The sequence below is a fragment of the Talpa occidentalis genome, unplaced genomic scaffold, assembly GCF_014898055.3.
Source record: "Talpa occidentalis isolate TD23 unplaced genomic scaffold, MPIMG_talOcc4v2.1 talOcc4.5, whole genome shotgun sequence".
In the NCBI taxonomy this organism is placed as follows: Eukaryota; Metazoa; Chordata; class Mammalia; order Eulipotyphla; family Talpidae; genus Talpa; species Talpa occidentalis.
Window position 1 is genome coordinate 125,350,485 of NW_023604861.1, and position 12,773 is coordinate 125,363,257.

Sequence of the window (12,773 nt, forward strand, 5' to 3'; positions counted from 1 at the left end):
GGGGTTACGGGACCAGGCCGTCTGCTCACTGGTGAGGGGGTGTGCCATGGGGACACAGGGAAACAGGCCGCATGGTGGAAGGGCACTCAGGCGTCTGCACACTGGCGCTCAGAGGGCTGTGGGCTCCTGCAGGCCTGTAACTGTCAGGCTTCTTGGCTGAGCTCTAGGAGGTAAGGGGGAAACCAGGGGCTCGGAGCCCTAAGAACAGAGAGAACAGAGGGCTGCGCTGGAGACTCGGTAGGAGCCTCAGCAGTCTTTTGTCTTTGAGGGGATGTGGGCTGGACCCTTAGCCCTGTGGGGCCAGCGGGCAGCAGCCATGCTCACCACGTGAACAAGAGGGTGCAACTGTGCTCCAGTTAACCTTTATTTACAAAAGCAGGTTGGGTGTGCTGGGTTGACCCACGAGCTGTAGTTTTGTCAACCCTGAGCTAGAACACTAACCTTGCAGGGTCCCTGGGGTTAGTGCTTGTACCACCAGGGAGAAAGAAGACAGCCTTCTGACTCACTCTTGCCACACTCCTTCAGAGGGAGAGGAAAGAGATTTCTCAGAGAAGACTAGCTCGTCTGTTTCTAATCACTCTAGTGACCAATTTGCATTCTCTACCTTAATACTCAGTTCCCCCTTGGCCAATGTAAGCCTCCACATGCACAGTCAGCTCTGGGGAAGTGGTCCTCACCATCATGGCCTCCATGCGCCCTCAAGTCATGGGCACCTGGGATGGAATGGGTACAAGCTAACCAAGCATTCCAACTGTCCCTTTTGTTACAGGACAGGGAGAGGGGCACCCCAGAATCCCCAAGCCTGCCTTCTCTAAATAGGTTCTGCCATCCGCCACGTCAACACAAAACATATAGACCTTTAATGGAAAGGAAATTTAATACAATTAGTGTGCAATACAGACAAGACAAAGAATATAGTTTTCAAATCAAGCACCTGAAGTTACCCATCCCCCCCATGGTAAAAGTCCACCTGAACAATTGGCCCAGAGCAAGGCCCGAAAGCCTGCCACAAGCCTAAAGCACCTTCCAGTGGGGAACCATAGAAAAGAGTCAGAAAGGGCCTCCCTGGTGGTGCAGGGTGGTTGAGCGCCACACCGTGAAGCTATTTGCAGCCTCTGCAGCGCAAGTTTGATACTGGCTGGACGGCAAGAATCCCACTTGGCGCAGCAGACCTCTCCTGTCTTACCTGCTGCTCCCCTCAGCAGTGTGTTTCGTCAGTCTGCCTGTTCTGTTCCCCACTTTGTCTCTGGTGAATCCTCTCATCTGGCCTGTACCTCAGCATCTGGCCTGTACCTCAGCACTTGTGTAAACAAAAAATACATCTTAAAAAAAAAAAAATAGGTCAGAAACAGTCAGATAAGTCTGGGAGGAGAAGAGCAAAATCAAAATTAAGAGAAAAGTCACCATTGTTAACCTCCCCACGGGTCTCTCACCCACATCTGTTTCAAACAGTCCAGGACCAAAAACCAAATGCAGCTTCTTTCCATGTCTCTCTGCTCCACGTGCCTCCTCCAGGCCTCCTCCTTGTTCTCCATCCTCCTTCCCTCCTTCTCCAGTCTCCTCTCCAGCTCCACCCTCCCTTGGGTGGGGCAGGGAAACTGGAACCTCAACCTCCCCTTTTCCTGGGGCCCATCCTGTGGCACTCCGACGCCTGAGCCAGGCCACCTCGTGTCATTTTGTCATCTGTGCTCCTGTTTCCTTTTGGAGCCTCTTTCCCATGTACCTCTCTGCCCTGTGAGTGACAGCTGACTTTGGACCTGAGTCTCAACTACCTTTTGTCCACCTTGTGCTCCCAGCCCTTGTGGGAATAAACCCTTCCCACGTGAGCACCTGCTGCTGAGCAGGAAGGGTTACTCCTGGTTCTGGTTCGTTTGTGGATGCAAGTCTTGGGGCTGGTACTTCCTCTAGTTACTCCCATTCATGCTCTGCCTTGGCTCTTCCTGGCCCCTGGCAGCCCTTTGGCCCCCCTGTCTGACTGTGTGGGGTGCTCTCTGGCTGGAGGAGACTCTCCTGGGCCCCCTGGGACTGTCCTAGTCACCAAGGAAAACACCTTTGTCTGGAAAAAGCCCAAGGCAGTCCTAGAAACATACAAATGTGGCACCTGCCCTTCTTCTACCCACCACCAACCTCACCCTCCCTTTGCCCTTCTGTTTTCTCTACAGAGTGATGTGGTCACCCCGGAGGGGTCTGCTATTACTAGACCAAGGCTTGCGCCTAAGCAAGGCAGGACAGAGCAGACTCTAAACTGAAGTTTCAGAAATCCTGGGCCCTGGGGGACTCCCGAAGTACACCCCTGTTTCCTCCCCAGGAAAGGACTGTGTTCTACCAGCCTGGGAGGAAATTCACTGCCTCTTCCTACCACCCTGGAGCTCGGCCAGGAAGACAGGCTAGTTGACTTAAAAATAGAACATTTGAGTTGGACTTTTATGGTCTTGGGAAGAACACTGTGCTCATGCCCACCCACACCTGGTCTCTGCCCTAGCCTGGCCCCATCCAGCTGCCCAGCAGAAATTCTGCACAGGCCCTCCAGGCCCCTCAGCAGAGACTTGGTAGATTTACGAGTACAGCCTTGGCCGAGGCCTTCTCCCCATGGCTTCCAGCCACAGCCCAGCTGCTCTCCCACATCCCATGCAGCTCGAGGCTGGGACGTTCTGTGTCTCCTTTTTTGCCTCCACCGCAGCTTGCTGAGTCACCCCTCAGCCCCTTTTCCTCTGCTGCCCTGGCCAGCCCGTGGAGGGACAGCCCTTCATCAGGCTAGAACCCAGACCCTGGGCACTCTGAGCTGCCCAGAACCCCCTTTATACTCATGGGGGCAGTGGGGCCCTGTCTAAGGGTACCCTGTGGGACTCCAGTTGGCCTGTCCATCCCTTCCCACTCCGAGACACTGAAATTTAACAATCGTGATTCCTTCTCTGTCTGGACCTCAGCTACACCTGATCTGGAAAGTTACTTTCAAAATGTATAGATGCCTGATAGTCCTTAGAGTATTTCTGGAGGGACAGAAAATAAAGCTACAGCTTTATCAGATTTCTGGCACCCCATGTGGGACATAGGGGGAGCCTGGAAGGGCAGTGCCTCTGGGGGGCAGAGGAGCTGTCCCTGGAGAGCTCATTTGTAGACATTGCAGAAATAACTCCAGGGCCCATCAAGTTTTTGACTAAAATCCTGCTGAAAACCCCACTGAACCCAGAACTATCTTGTTTGTTTTTCCTGGAGGTTAGGTTTTTAACATAATGGAAAGAGAAGACTGTAATTATCAACCTTTGGAAAAGAAACGTGTTCTCCTTTTAAGGTCCTTCAGGCCTGGGGGCCTGAAGAATGCAAAGCCCTGTGTTTGGGGAGCGGGGAGTTCAGGCAGAGCGGCTTGCAGGAAAGATCTTCAAACAAGGCAGCTGGGACGATCTAAAAGCTTCTCTAGAAACTGGAAGGCAAGCAATGTAGGCTTTATGGCTTAACCTGGAACTATAACTCATCAAGAAAGCGTGGAAGGGGACAGGGCCCAGAGAGGAAGAAGATGTGGTGACAAGGGGCAGCTGGAGAGACCACAATACAGGGACCAGACTCCTACGCCCCTCCCTGCCTCTTTGACTTTGGGTGAGGCAGCATCTCCTGGTCAATAACAAAGCTTGTTCCCTTCTTCAGTTTTCCCTCTGGCAATAGCTCTTGTCACATTCACGGCTGCCACAAGCCCAGCTCTGCCACAAGCCCAGCTCATCCCTGGGTTTCCCATCAGCCCCCGGGAGGCCATCATCCTCGGCCCCTGCCTTGGCATCTGAGCAGCAATGTCTGTCTTGTTATCTCCGGAGGGTTTGTGGGAACCTTAGGGGAGAAAAGCAAGGGGTGGAGCCTTAACTCAACTGCCAATCTATTCAGACCCCTTCTCCCTCACTTCCCTTGCAGCTGCCGCCAGGCAGTCACCCGCTGATGCCAAGATGAGGGTTGTACCCCGCAATACTCTCTACCACACACAGGCCCACTGCTTTGTCTGGTCTGCGCGCTGGAACCTGTTTGCTGAGCCTGACCGGGCGCGATGTTTGAGAGTCAGAGTGAAGACAGCTGAGGTCCGGCAGAGAATCCAGGTCCCTGAGCTGGAGACGCAGTCTGGGAGAAAGGGCGAGGGTGATGCTCATTTGTCACCAAGAGCTGGTGAGGGTGTCCAGGTGGGAAGGAGAGCGTCTGGAAGCCCGATCTCTGCCTCCTTGGCCCTCTGACCTGAGGTGGTGGCTGTGCTGGAGTCAAGGCCAGGGGACCCAAGGCCACCAGCGTAGAGGCGAGATCGCATCGGCCACTTCTGAAATAAAGATGGGAAGTGAGTAATGCTCCCTGCTGCTGCCTCTTGGAGCCCAGAACCTTGGTACCCCAAAACTTGGCCTTCTGTCACCTCCCTCCCTGACACCCTCTCCTGGGACAACTGCTCTGATGATGGCCCACCCATTGCATGACCACCTGAGCCTGGCTGAGAGCCACAAGAGGAACCATTTAAGGAGAGCAAGGGTCCCCAAAGGAGCCCCCGACAGAGGGAAGGGAGGTAGATGGCAGAGCTAAAGCAGCCAGGGACTGGCAGAGGTGGGGCAGCAGAGCTGGGGCACTGGCATGGAACCATCTTGACCCCTGTCTTGTGCAGCCCCCAGCCCAAATGCCCCGGATGCCAATGCTGCCCACTCCCTCCAACCTGGGGACCGCCAAGGATTATCCCTCCTTGTAGCAACAGCATGGACAGTCCTGAAAACGCCAGGGTGACTGCCCTGAGGTCTGCCCTCCTCTTGGCAGTCCTTCCACCTGGGGGCCAAGAGGGCCCCCCCACTAAGCTGCCAGATTTCTAGCCCTAACCTGGCTTTTGGGTCTTCACGCTTCAGCATATTTTTCCATACACCATAAACCTGCTACTTGCAAGGGTCTCACCCTGACAGCCATTTTCCACCTAAAGAAATGACCACGCCACCCAGAGCCCCGCGCCAGTTACCCCCGTCAGCATTTCATTCAGTCTCAAATGCTGGCTTTTTACTTATTTATGTGAAAGGGAAAGTCTCAAGTTTCAAGACATTTCAGAGCTGTGGTGTTGCGGGGAGAGAGTGAGAAGTATCCTTGATGGGAATGAGTCATGCTGTCCACGAGGGCAAAGACGGACCTGCTCTCCTAACACAGTTACACTCTGCAAACACCACATGGCTTTGAGATCGGGTCTAGCCAGACACCCTTGGGCACAAACTGCATTTACCTACTTCGTCTGCTCAGGGTTCAGTTTCCTCATCTGTCAAGTAACCCTCATTTTGTTCTTGTGCCGATTAAAAGATAAAAATGCACTAAAGTAGTTAGCCCAGCCGCTGGCATAACTTTAGCACCCAAACAGGTTAGCTGTTACTGTGATGATGATTATGTTCATTATACTTTCCCTTCTGGACTTCATTTCCTACCCCTGGAAGAGAAGCAAGGTTCATGTTATCTTCCCTTTCACATAAAATAAAGCTGAGGTTCCAGGAAGGTAGGTCGGGGCAGGTAAGTGGTGCATGCAGGAAACCCCTCCACCCCACTGCCACCCCACCTCCACCCCAGCCTGGTTGCTTCTAGATTGATGTTTTCTCAGTGGGTCTCTCTCCTGTGACAGAACCCCCGAGCACACGGAGGCCCTGTATGATGACGTGACGCCCCTAGAATCTAGGAATCTCCTAGACCTTGGCCCTGTCAGCTGCTCTTTTATCCCCTGCTACTAAACATGCCAGAGTCTTGGGGTCTCCAAGAATCTGCCTCCTCTTGGAGCAACTATATTCTCACGAAGCCATTCCCAATCCCATCTCCCACCCTACCACACGAAAAGAGCTGTGTCAGCCCAGCCCCAAGGGCCCATCTTATTTCCTCTCCTGCTGAGAAAGCAGGAAGCAGCCGGCCCCAGGTCAGCGCTGCCCAGGACAGGGGACGCACCTTCCTGAGTGCCCTTCCCCAAAGCCCTACCTTGAGAGGGTGCAAGTAGCAGAGTCCGCGCAGAAAGGGTGGCCAGGCAGGGCCAGGCAGCTCGTGGCCGAGCATGCGGGTGAGGTGGGCGATGTAGCTGGTGGCCAGCACCAACACGTCCAGCTTGGAGAGCTTGGTGTCAGGCGGCACAGCAGGCAGAGCGGCCTGCAGGGCCAGGAAGGCCTGGCGCAGCGTCCTCACCCGGCTCCGCTCCCGCGCAGCGTTCTCAGGACTGGCTTCACTCTGTAGAGGACCCCAGGAGAGTGGGTCTAAGTGGACCCCCATCTGCCCGTGGTCACTAAGAACATTCTAGTGCAAGGTCTCCTGCCTGAGTATCAGCTGAACAGTAGAGACCAAAGGAAATTGCCCCATCTATGTGGGTTCTCAGCCCTGCTGCTTTTTACCCCCAAAGGAAATGGGTGAAGGCCTTGCCTGGGGTCAGATGGCAGCAGGATGGAAAACCTGGCTCAGAACCTGAGTCCTATACTCTTCCTAATAAACCACTCTGCCTCCTCCTAGCCCTGGCTCCATCCACACCCAAGTCTGAATCCTGCTTATCAGAGTGCTGGGTGCCCAGGGCCAGCGGGAGCACAGAACCACACCCTGCTCTGTAGGACTGACCCTTGACCCAGTCAAATCCAGTGATGAAGAGCCAACTGCAATAAAGAGGAGGAGATACCAAACCAGGGGTCAAAACTGCTGTTCTGGGACCTTGGAAAATCCAGTCAACCCTCCTGGCCTGTTTCCTGTAAAGAAGTGATGTGGGCCAGCTATCAGGGCTGCCCTCTGGTGAAGACCAGCTCTGACTTATCCCAAGGGATAAGAGTCTTGGAGTCCAAGGAGCCAGTGTCCCCTCTCTAAGGCAGGAAGGGTTAATGCAGATGAGTGAGAGGTGACATCTCAGCCCCCACCCCCAGCAGCCCCTGCCTCTCAGCTCCCTCTGCAGGTCCAGTATGTCCTTACCCTGCCACGAGCCAGGCTCCTAGCCCTGGCGCCCCGTGGGCTAGGGGCAGCTCTGCTCCACCTTTGGGTGCTCCAGCTGGTCTCTTCCCACAGGTCCTGACTTGTCCTGCTCAGGCGGCCCCTCTTCCTGTCAGTGCCTGCTCGCAACTGCCACTTGGCCTGAGCTGGGCTATGCCCTACTCCTGGCATGGCTGGTGCCCCTCTGGCCTCCCTCTGTGACATGCCACACCCGGGCGGGAGCACAGTGCCCGACACAGCCCTTGGGCTCAAGCTGGCCGGGGCAGGCCGGTCAGGCAGCAATGTCTATATCTGAGGGAGCTGACGCCAACTCAGTACTGCTTCACTCTTTGCTCTGGGAAAACCGCCCACCAGGCACAGCCCCCGCGAAAAGCCTCCTGCCTGCCTCCCAAATGGCTGAGGGGTGGAGGTGCTGGACGCTGGGAGTGGCCAAGCCCTGGGAGGAGGCCCTGGCTGAAGAAGGCAGGAGGGTGAGTGGGAGAGGAGCTTCCTTCCCGGAGCCTGGCTGGTCCCTCACCGCGGTCCTGTGGTAGACCTGTGACCTCAGCTTTGGGGTTCAAGTGTGTGGATGGGCCCTGAACCTCCTTCTCTGTCCCACAAGCCTGGCTGCGTACATCCCTCTTGACAATGAGCACGACCTTCCAGCCGCAGGGTCCTACCCCTCCCCCCACCCCGTCGTGCCTCCTGCTTCCAGCCCAGGGTTTAAACTTTGACCTTTCCAACCCCCCCGGAATGCCTTTTTCCTACTCTACCAGGGCAAAGGCTGCCTATCTTTTGAGTTATGCCCTTCATTTGAGAGCATTTCCTCGACCCCACGGAGCCCAGTGCCCCTGTCGCCCCGCTGGAAGGTAACCCCGTTCATGTGCGACTGCACCCTGGCTAACCGCTCCATGCTCTTAAATCACTACGTGCTTGGCACGGTGCTCAGCACTTTACATGTGCATTATCTTATTTCTCGAAACAGTCTGCTAAGAAAAAAGACTCATATCCTCATTTTACAGATGGAAAAATGGGAGGTATTAGAAGGTGAAATAACTTGCCCAATGTCAAACGTCGTCCAAGTGAGGGAAGTAGGATGAAAACCAGGCGGTTGGCAACTTGGAAGGTTGCTCCTCCTCCAGTGCTGTTCTGCCTCGGGGGGGGCTACTCCTGGGTCTGTCCCCAGACTTGACATCCGGTCTCTGAAGGCAGCGGCCAGCTTTTTGCTGAGTTGCATGGAATGCTCCACACAGCAAGCTAAGAGAAGCTGCAGGAAGAGTGAATCTGCCACGGTGGACCCTGTCTGTCCTCAGTAGACTCCATCTTACATGTGCCTTACTCTGAAACCTCAAGCTCCATGGGGGACAAAATAAGTAAGGGGAAAGTGCAGAGAGGACAGAGAAACCAAGGTAGATGTAGCTCCAGTGAGAGAGACCCCAGCCAACCAGAGAGAAAGGAAAATAGACAAGTAAATTGACCTGAAAGTCCATCAAGAAAGAAGTGATTAAATACATTTTGGTATTTCACTACTTTGTTGTTTTGTTTTTTTTTAAGATTTATTTCTTATGCATACAAGAGCTGGGGTGTAGGCCAGAGGTGTGGGGTGGGGGCCCTGAGAGGATTCACCAGAGACAGAGTGGGGAACAGAACAGGCAGATTTACTGAAATACACTGCTAAGGGGAGCAGCGGGTGAGACAGGAGAGGTCTGCTGCGCCATCTTTGCCTAATAAGATGGTCTCAAAAGTAAATCAAGCAACAACTGACAGAAATGCAGGAAGAAATAAAAAAATATCAAAAACTATTGTTGATCTGAACAAACTCCTTTCAGAAACTGATAGAGGTATATAAGCAGATAAAATGAATTATAATTAATCAGCTCAAGATTTTAGCTATATCCAAAAATAGAATACAAATAGTGGGTATTCCTGGAAAGAGTGAAAATAGGAACAGTAACAAAGCTGACTTTTATACATTCCACTCTGTATACCTCTGTGTCGTTTGTATTTTATACAATGCAATTTGTGTATTATTTGTTGAACTTCAAAGAATAACAAGAAATAAAGGCAAAAAACCACAGTATTTCAAGCTGCTATTTCAACACATTTTTCCACTAAGAGCCTTCATAAAATCAGACTACATGGGCATCATTATAACCCCCAGTCTAGAAATTTCAATTACAAAGAAGGAAATACAAGCAATTTGGGAAAATCTATGTGGTGGGTACCTAAAGACTATATTCAGGTCCATATAGGTACTTGGGAATAAGGTAAATTGCATTCAAACACCTTTTTCTTCCTTTACCCCCCAACTCAGAGATTCTTCGACTTTCAGTCCTCTGTGTGTTGTTGCAAATTACAAAGCCACCAGCAAAAAGGCAAGCAAGAGAGCTGGAGCAGGTGACTTGGCTTCTCTATAACAACTGGCCACATTTTAAGATCTTCATCTGAAGCAAAGAATAAAGTCATCTCAAAATTGGGCCACAAGTCCCATCTGGCCTGGACTTTTTGGAGCATGTGTTTTTCCAAAAAACAACTCACATATGTGCAAATTTCAATTCCCACCTAGCAAGTCTCACAGTAGTTCGTTTGAGAGAATTTGTGAATCAACTCTGGAAGAGTAAGATGAGTCAAAGAGGCAAGTCTGGAACCGACTTTGAGTAATATTTCTATTAGAATGAATGAAGCTTGCTCTTTGCTCATTATTAGGTAATCAACTCATTTGCCCAAATTCCCTTGTTCTGAGGCCATGCATCAAGCATCTTTCTGACTTCCAAGCAGATCTCTCTACATGACTTCTCATGCAACATCAACAATGTGGATTCTGATTATATATTTTTTCTTTCTTTTTAAAAAAAGATTTATTTTTATTTGTTTATGCATACAAGAACTGGGGCGTAGGCCCCAGATGAACTCTTGCCTTTCTGTAGGTGCCTAACACCTTTCCTCAAATCATGATTCCCCCCAAACCAAAGTTAACTGTGCAAGCAGCCCCTTTCTCTCATATTATAATGTACAGCCCAAACAGCAAAGAAAATTAAAAGCCAAATCTTCCCAGATAACTATCAATGTACCCATTCATTCATCCTCTCAACAGACATTTGTAAATTACTGGGAAGAGTACATGATATACATTTGAAAGAAATAGAACAAACTATTCTTGTCCAGGGTTGGAGGTGTGAGGGGGAAGATGGTGTGGCAGATAACACCTGCAACAAAAACATTTAGCAAACTGAAACAACTGCGTTGCAGTATCATGTTCCCAACGCAGATGCCAAATACTTAGATGTCTAACTCACTTTCATTTGGTTGATAAAGTTTTACTAAGCATATACTAATGAAAACAATGTAAGGGAGAGAGTGGTTGGTATAAACTGAAGTAATTGTAATTGAAGAAAATTTTTGTTAGGACAGCAATCTTTAAATTGGGGTTCTCATAACCCTGAAGGATGTGATTATTTTCCAAAAGGACTTAAATTCTAGGGAGACCAATTGTCCCACTTTATCTGTCTTGATTTTAGCACTGAAAGTCCCATGTCCCAGGAAACCCCTCGGTTCCTATGGCTGGGTCTCAACTTTCATCTCTTTCCTAAAGCTGATATGACTGAGATTTTGCCTGATTCTCTTTTCCCACTGCGCACATTTTCTTAAGGGTCCTGCTCTCACTTTACACAAATACTTTTACTCATTCCTGATTTTTTTTAAAGATTTATTTATTTATGCATACAGGAACTGGGGTACAGGCCGGAGATGCGGTGGGTAAGAGGATTCACCAGAGACAGAGTGGGGAGCAGAATAGGCGGATTGACCAAAACACACTGCTGAGGGGAGCAGCAGGTGAGGCAGGAGAGGTCTGCTGTCCCATGTGGGTCACCTCCCTGCCAGAGGATCCAACTTATGCTGCAGTGGCTGCGGATAGCTTCATAGTGCTGCGTCTTAACCCCCCATGCCACCAGGGAGGCCCCTCATTCCTGATTTTATTAGATTAATTGTCTGGGGTGAAAAAAGCTTCAGGGTATTGAGAGAGAGAGAGAGAGAGAGAGAGAGAGAGAGAATATTAGAAATACTGATATGGGCAAAGCCTCCTCTAAACCAGACATCCTAGACCCTTGGATGGACATCTCATCTTTCATTTATATTTCATGGTGGTTAATTTTATGTGTCAACTTTACCAGGCCATGGGGTGGCCAGATATTTGGTTTAACATTCTTTTGGGAGTGTCTGTGAAGGTGTTTCTAGATGAGATGAATACCTTGCTCGTGGGACTGAAAAATGGCGCAGCCAATTTGGAAGACAGTTTGACAGTTTGTCAAAATGTAAAATAGTCATGCATTGCTTAACCACATTTTGGTCTAAGTCAGGTGTAAAATGGGGTGATTGTCCTAATAAGCTATCCCTTGTAGCCTAGGTGTGTAGTAGGCTATAGCATGTAGCTTCTGTAATTACTCTATGATATTCGAAAGACGAAATCACCCAATGAAGCATTTCTCAGACTATAACCCCATTATTACATATCAAGCAACTATATTCATTGTGACCCAGCAATTCTACTCCTAGGTATCTACTCAAGAAAATGAGGCATTTGTCCATACAAAACTTACACAAGAGTGTTCACAGACACATTGTTCATAATTGCTGAGAAAGTAGAGGCAACAGAATGCCTGTCAACTGATGAATGGGGAAATGAATCATGGTATATCCAGATACAGGAATATTATTTTGCAATAAAAAAGTAAGGATACATGCTACAACATAGATGAAACCTGAAAACACTTTGCTAAGTCAAAGTAAGATATAAAGGTTATATTGTCTATGTTCCACTTATATGAAATGTCTAGAATATGCAAATCCATAGAAAGAGAAAGTAGATTTATATTTTCCAAGGACAAAGGAAAAGAGGAATGGAGTAACTGTTAATGGGTAAGGAATTTCCTTTGGGAAGTACAAGAATATACTATAATTACAGTGTAGTGAGTTTTCACAACCCTGTCAGTACAGTTTATTTATTTTTTTAAATAGGTTCATTCAATGCATTAAAGGCTTGAGCTTTATTTTATTTTTATTTTTTTTAAACTTTTTTTTTAATAGAGGCATGTTTTTATTTATTTATTTATTCATTTGTTTGTTTTTGTTTATACATGCACTGGGTACAGTCAGAAGCGCGGGAGGGTGAGAGAATTCACCAGAGCCAGAGCGGGGAGCAGAGCAGGCAGAAGGACCGAAGTACACAGCTGAGGGGAGCAGCGGGCGGCAGGAGAGGTCTGCGCGCCATGTGGGACCCTCCTCCGGTGGCCGGGGAGCAGCCGGGGATCGAACCGGTGCCGCAGAGGCTGCTGGCAGCTTCGCAACCCAGCGCTCAACGGCTGCGCCACCGGGGAGGCCCTTTTTTTTTATTTTTTTAAGACTTATTTATTTTTATGCATACAAGAACTGGGGTACAGGCCAGAAGTGTGGGGGGTGAGAGGATTCAGCAAAGACAGAGTGGGGAACAGAACAGGCAGCTCGAGTGAAATACACTGCTGAGGGGAGCAGTGGGCGAGTCAGGAGAGGTCTGCTGTGCCATGTGGGAGCTCCCGTCTTAACCCCTTGCACTACCAGGGAGGTTCCCTGTCAGTACACTTTATTTTTTTTTTAATAGAGGTATGTTTTATTTATTTATTTGTTTGTTTGTTTATACAAGCACTGGGTACAGTCAGAAGCGCGGGAGGGTGAGAGAATTCACCGGAGCCAGACCAGGGAGCAGAGCAGGCAGAAGGACCGAAGTACACTGCTGAGGGGAGCAGCGGGCGGCAGGAGAGGTCTGCGCGCCATGTGGGACCCTCCTCCGGTGGCCGGGGAGCAGCAGGGGATTGAACCGGTGCCGCAGA

At 50.1% G+C, this 12,773-nt stretch overlaps 1 protein-coding gene across 1 annotated transcript; it reads right to left on the reverse strand.

Moving 5' to 3' along the window:
* Positions 1-224: 224 nt before the first annotated feature.
* TCF23 (transcription factor 23) lies at positions 225-7,279 on the reverse strand. Its single transcript, XM_037528382.2, has 3 exons — positions 6,913-7,279; positions 5,950-6,192; positions 225-4,291 (listed from the first exon to the last, which is right to left on the reverse strand). The coding sequence occupies exons 1-3, from the start codon at positions 7,132-7,134 to the stop codon at positions 4,127-4,129; spliced, it is 630 nt and encodes a 209-aa protein (XP_037384279.1). The 5' UTR covers positions 7,135-7,279; the 3' UTR covers positions 225-4,126.
* Positions 7,280-12,773: the final 5,494 nt, after the last annotated feature.

Coding starts and splice junctions, on each gene's coding strand:
- TCF23 (XM_037528382.2), bottom strand. CDS start 7,134: ATGTCACAGAGGGAGGCCAGAGGGGCACCAGCCATGCCAGGAGTAGGG. Junction 6,193..6,912: donor GGAGCCTGGCTCGTGGCAGG/GTAAGGACATAC, acceptor GGTCCTCTACAG/AGTGAAGCCAGTCCTGAGAA. Junction 4,292..5,949: donor GCTACTTGCACCCTCTCAAG/GTAGGGCTTTGG, acceptor TCTTTATTTCAG/AAGTGGCCGATGCGATCTCG.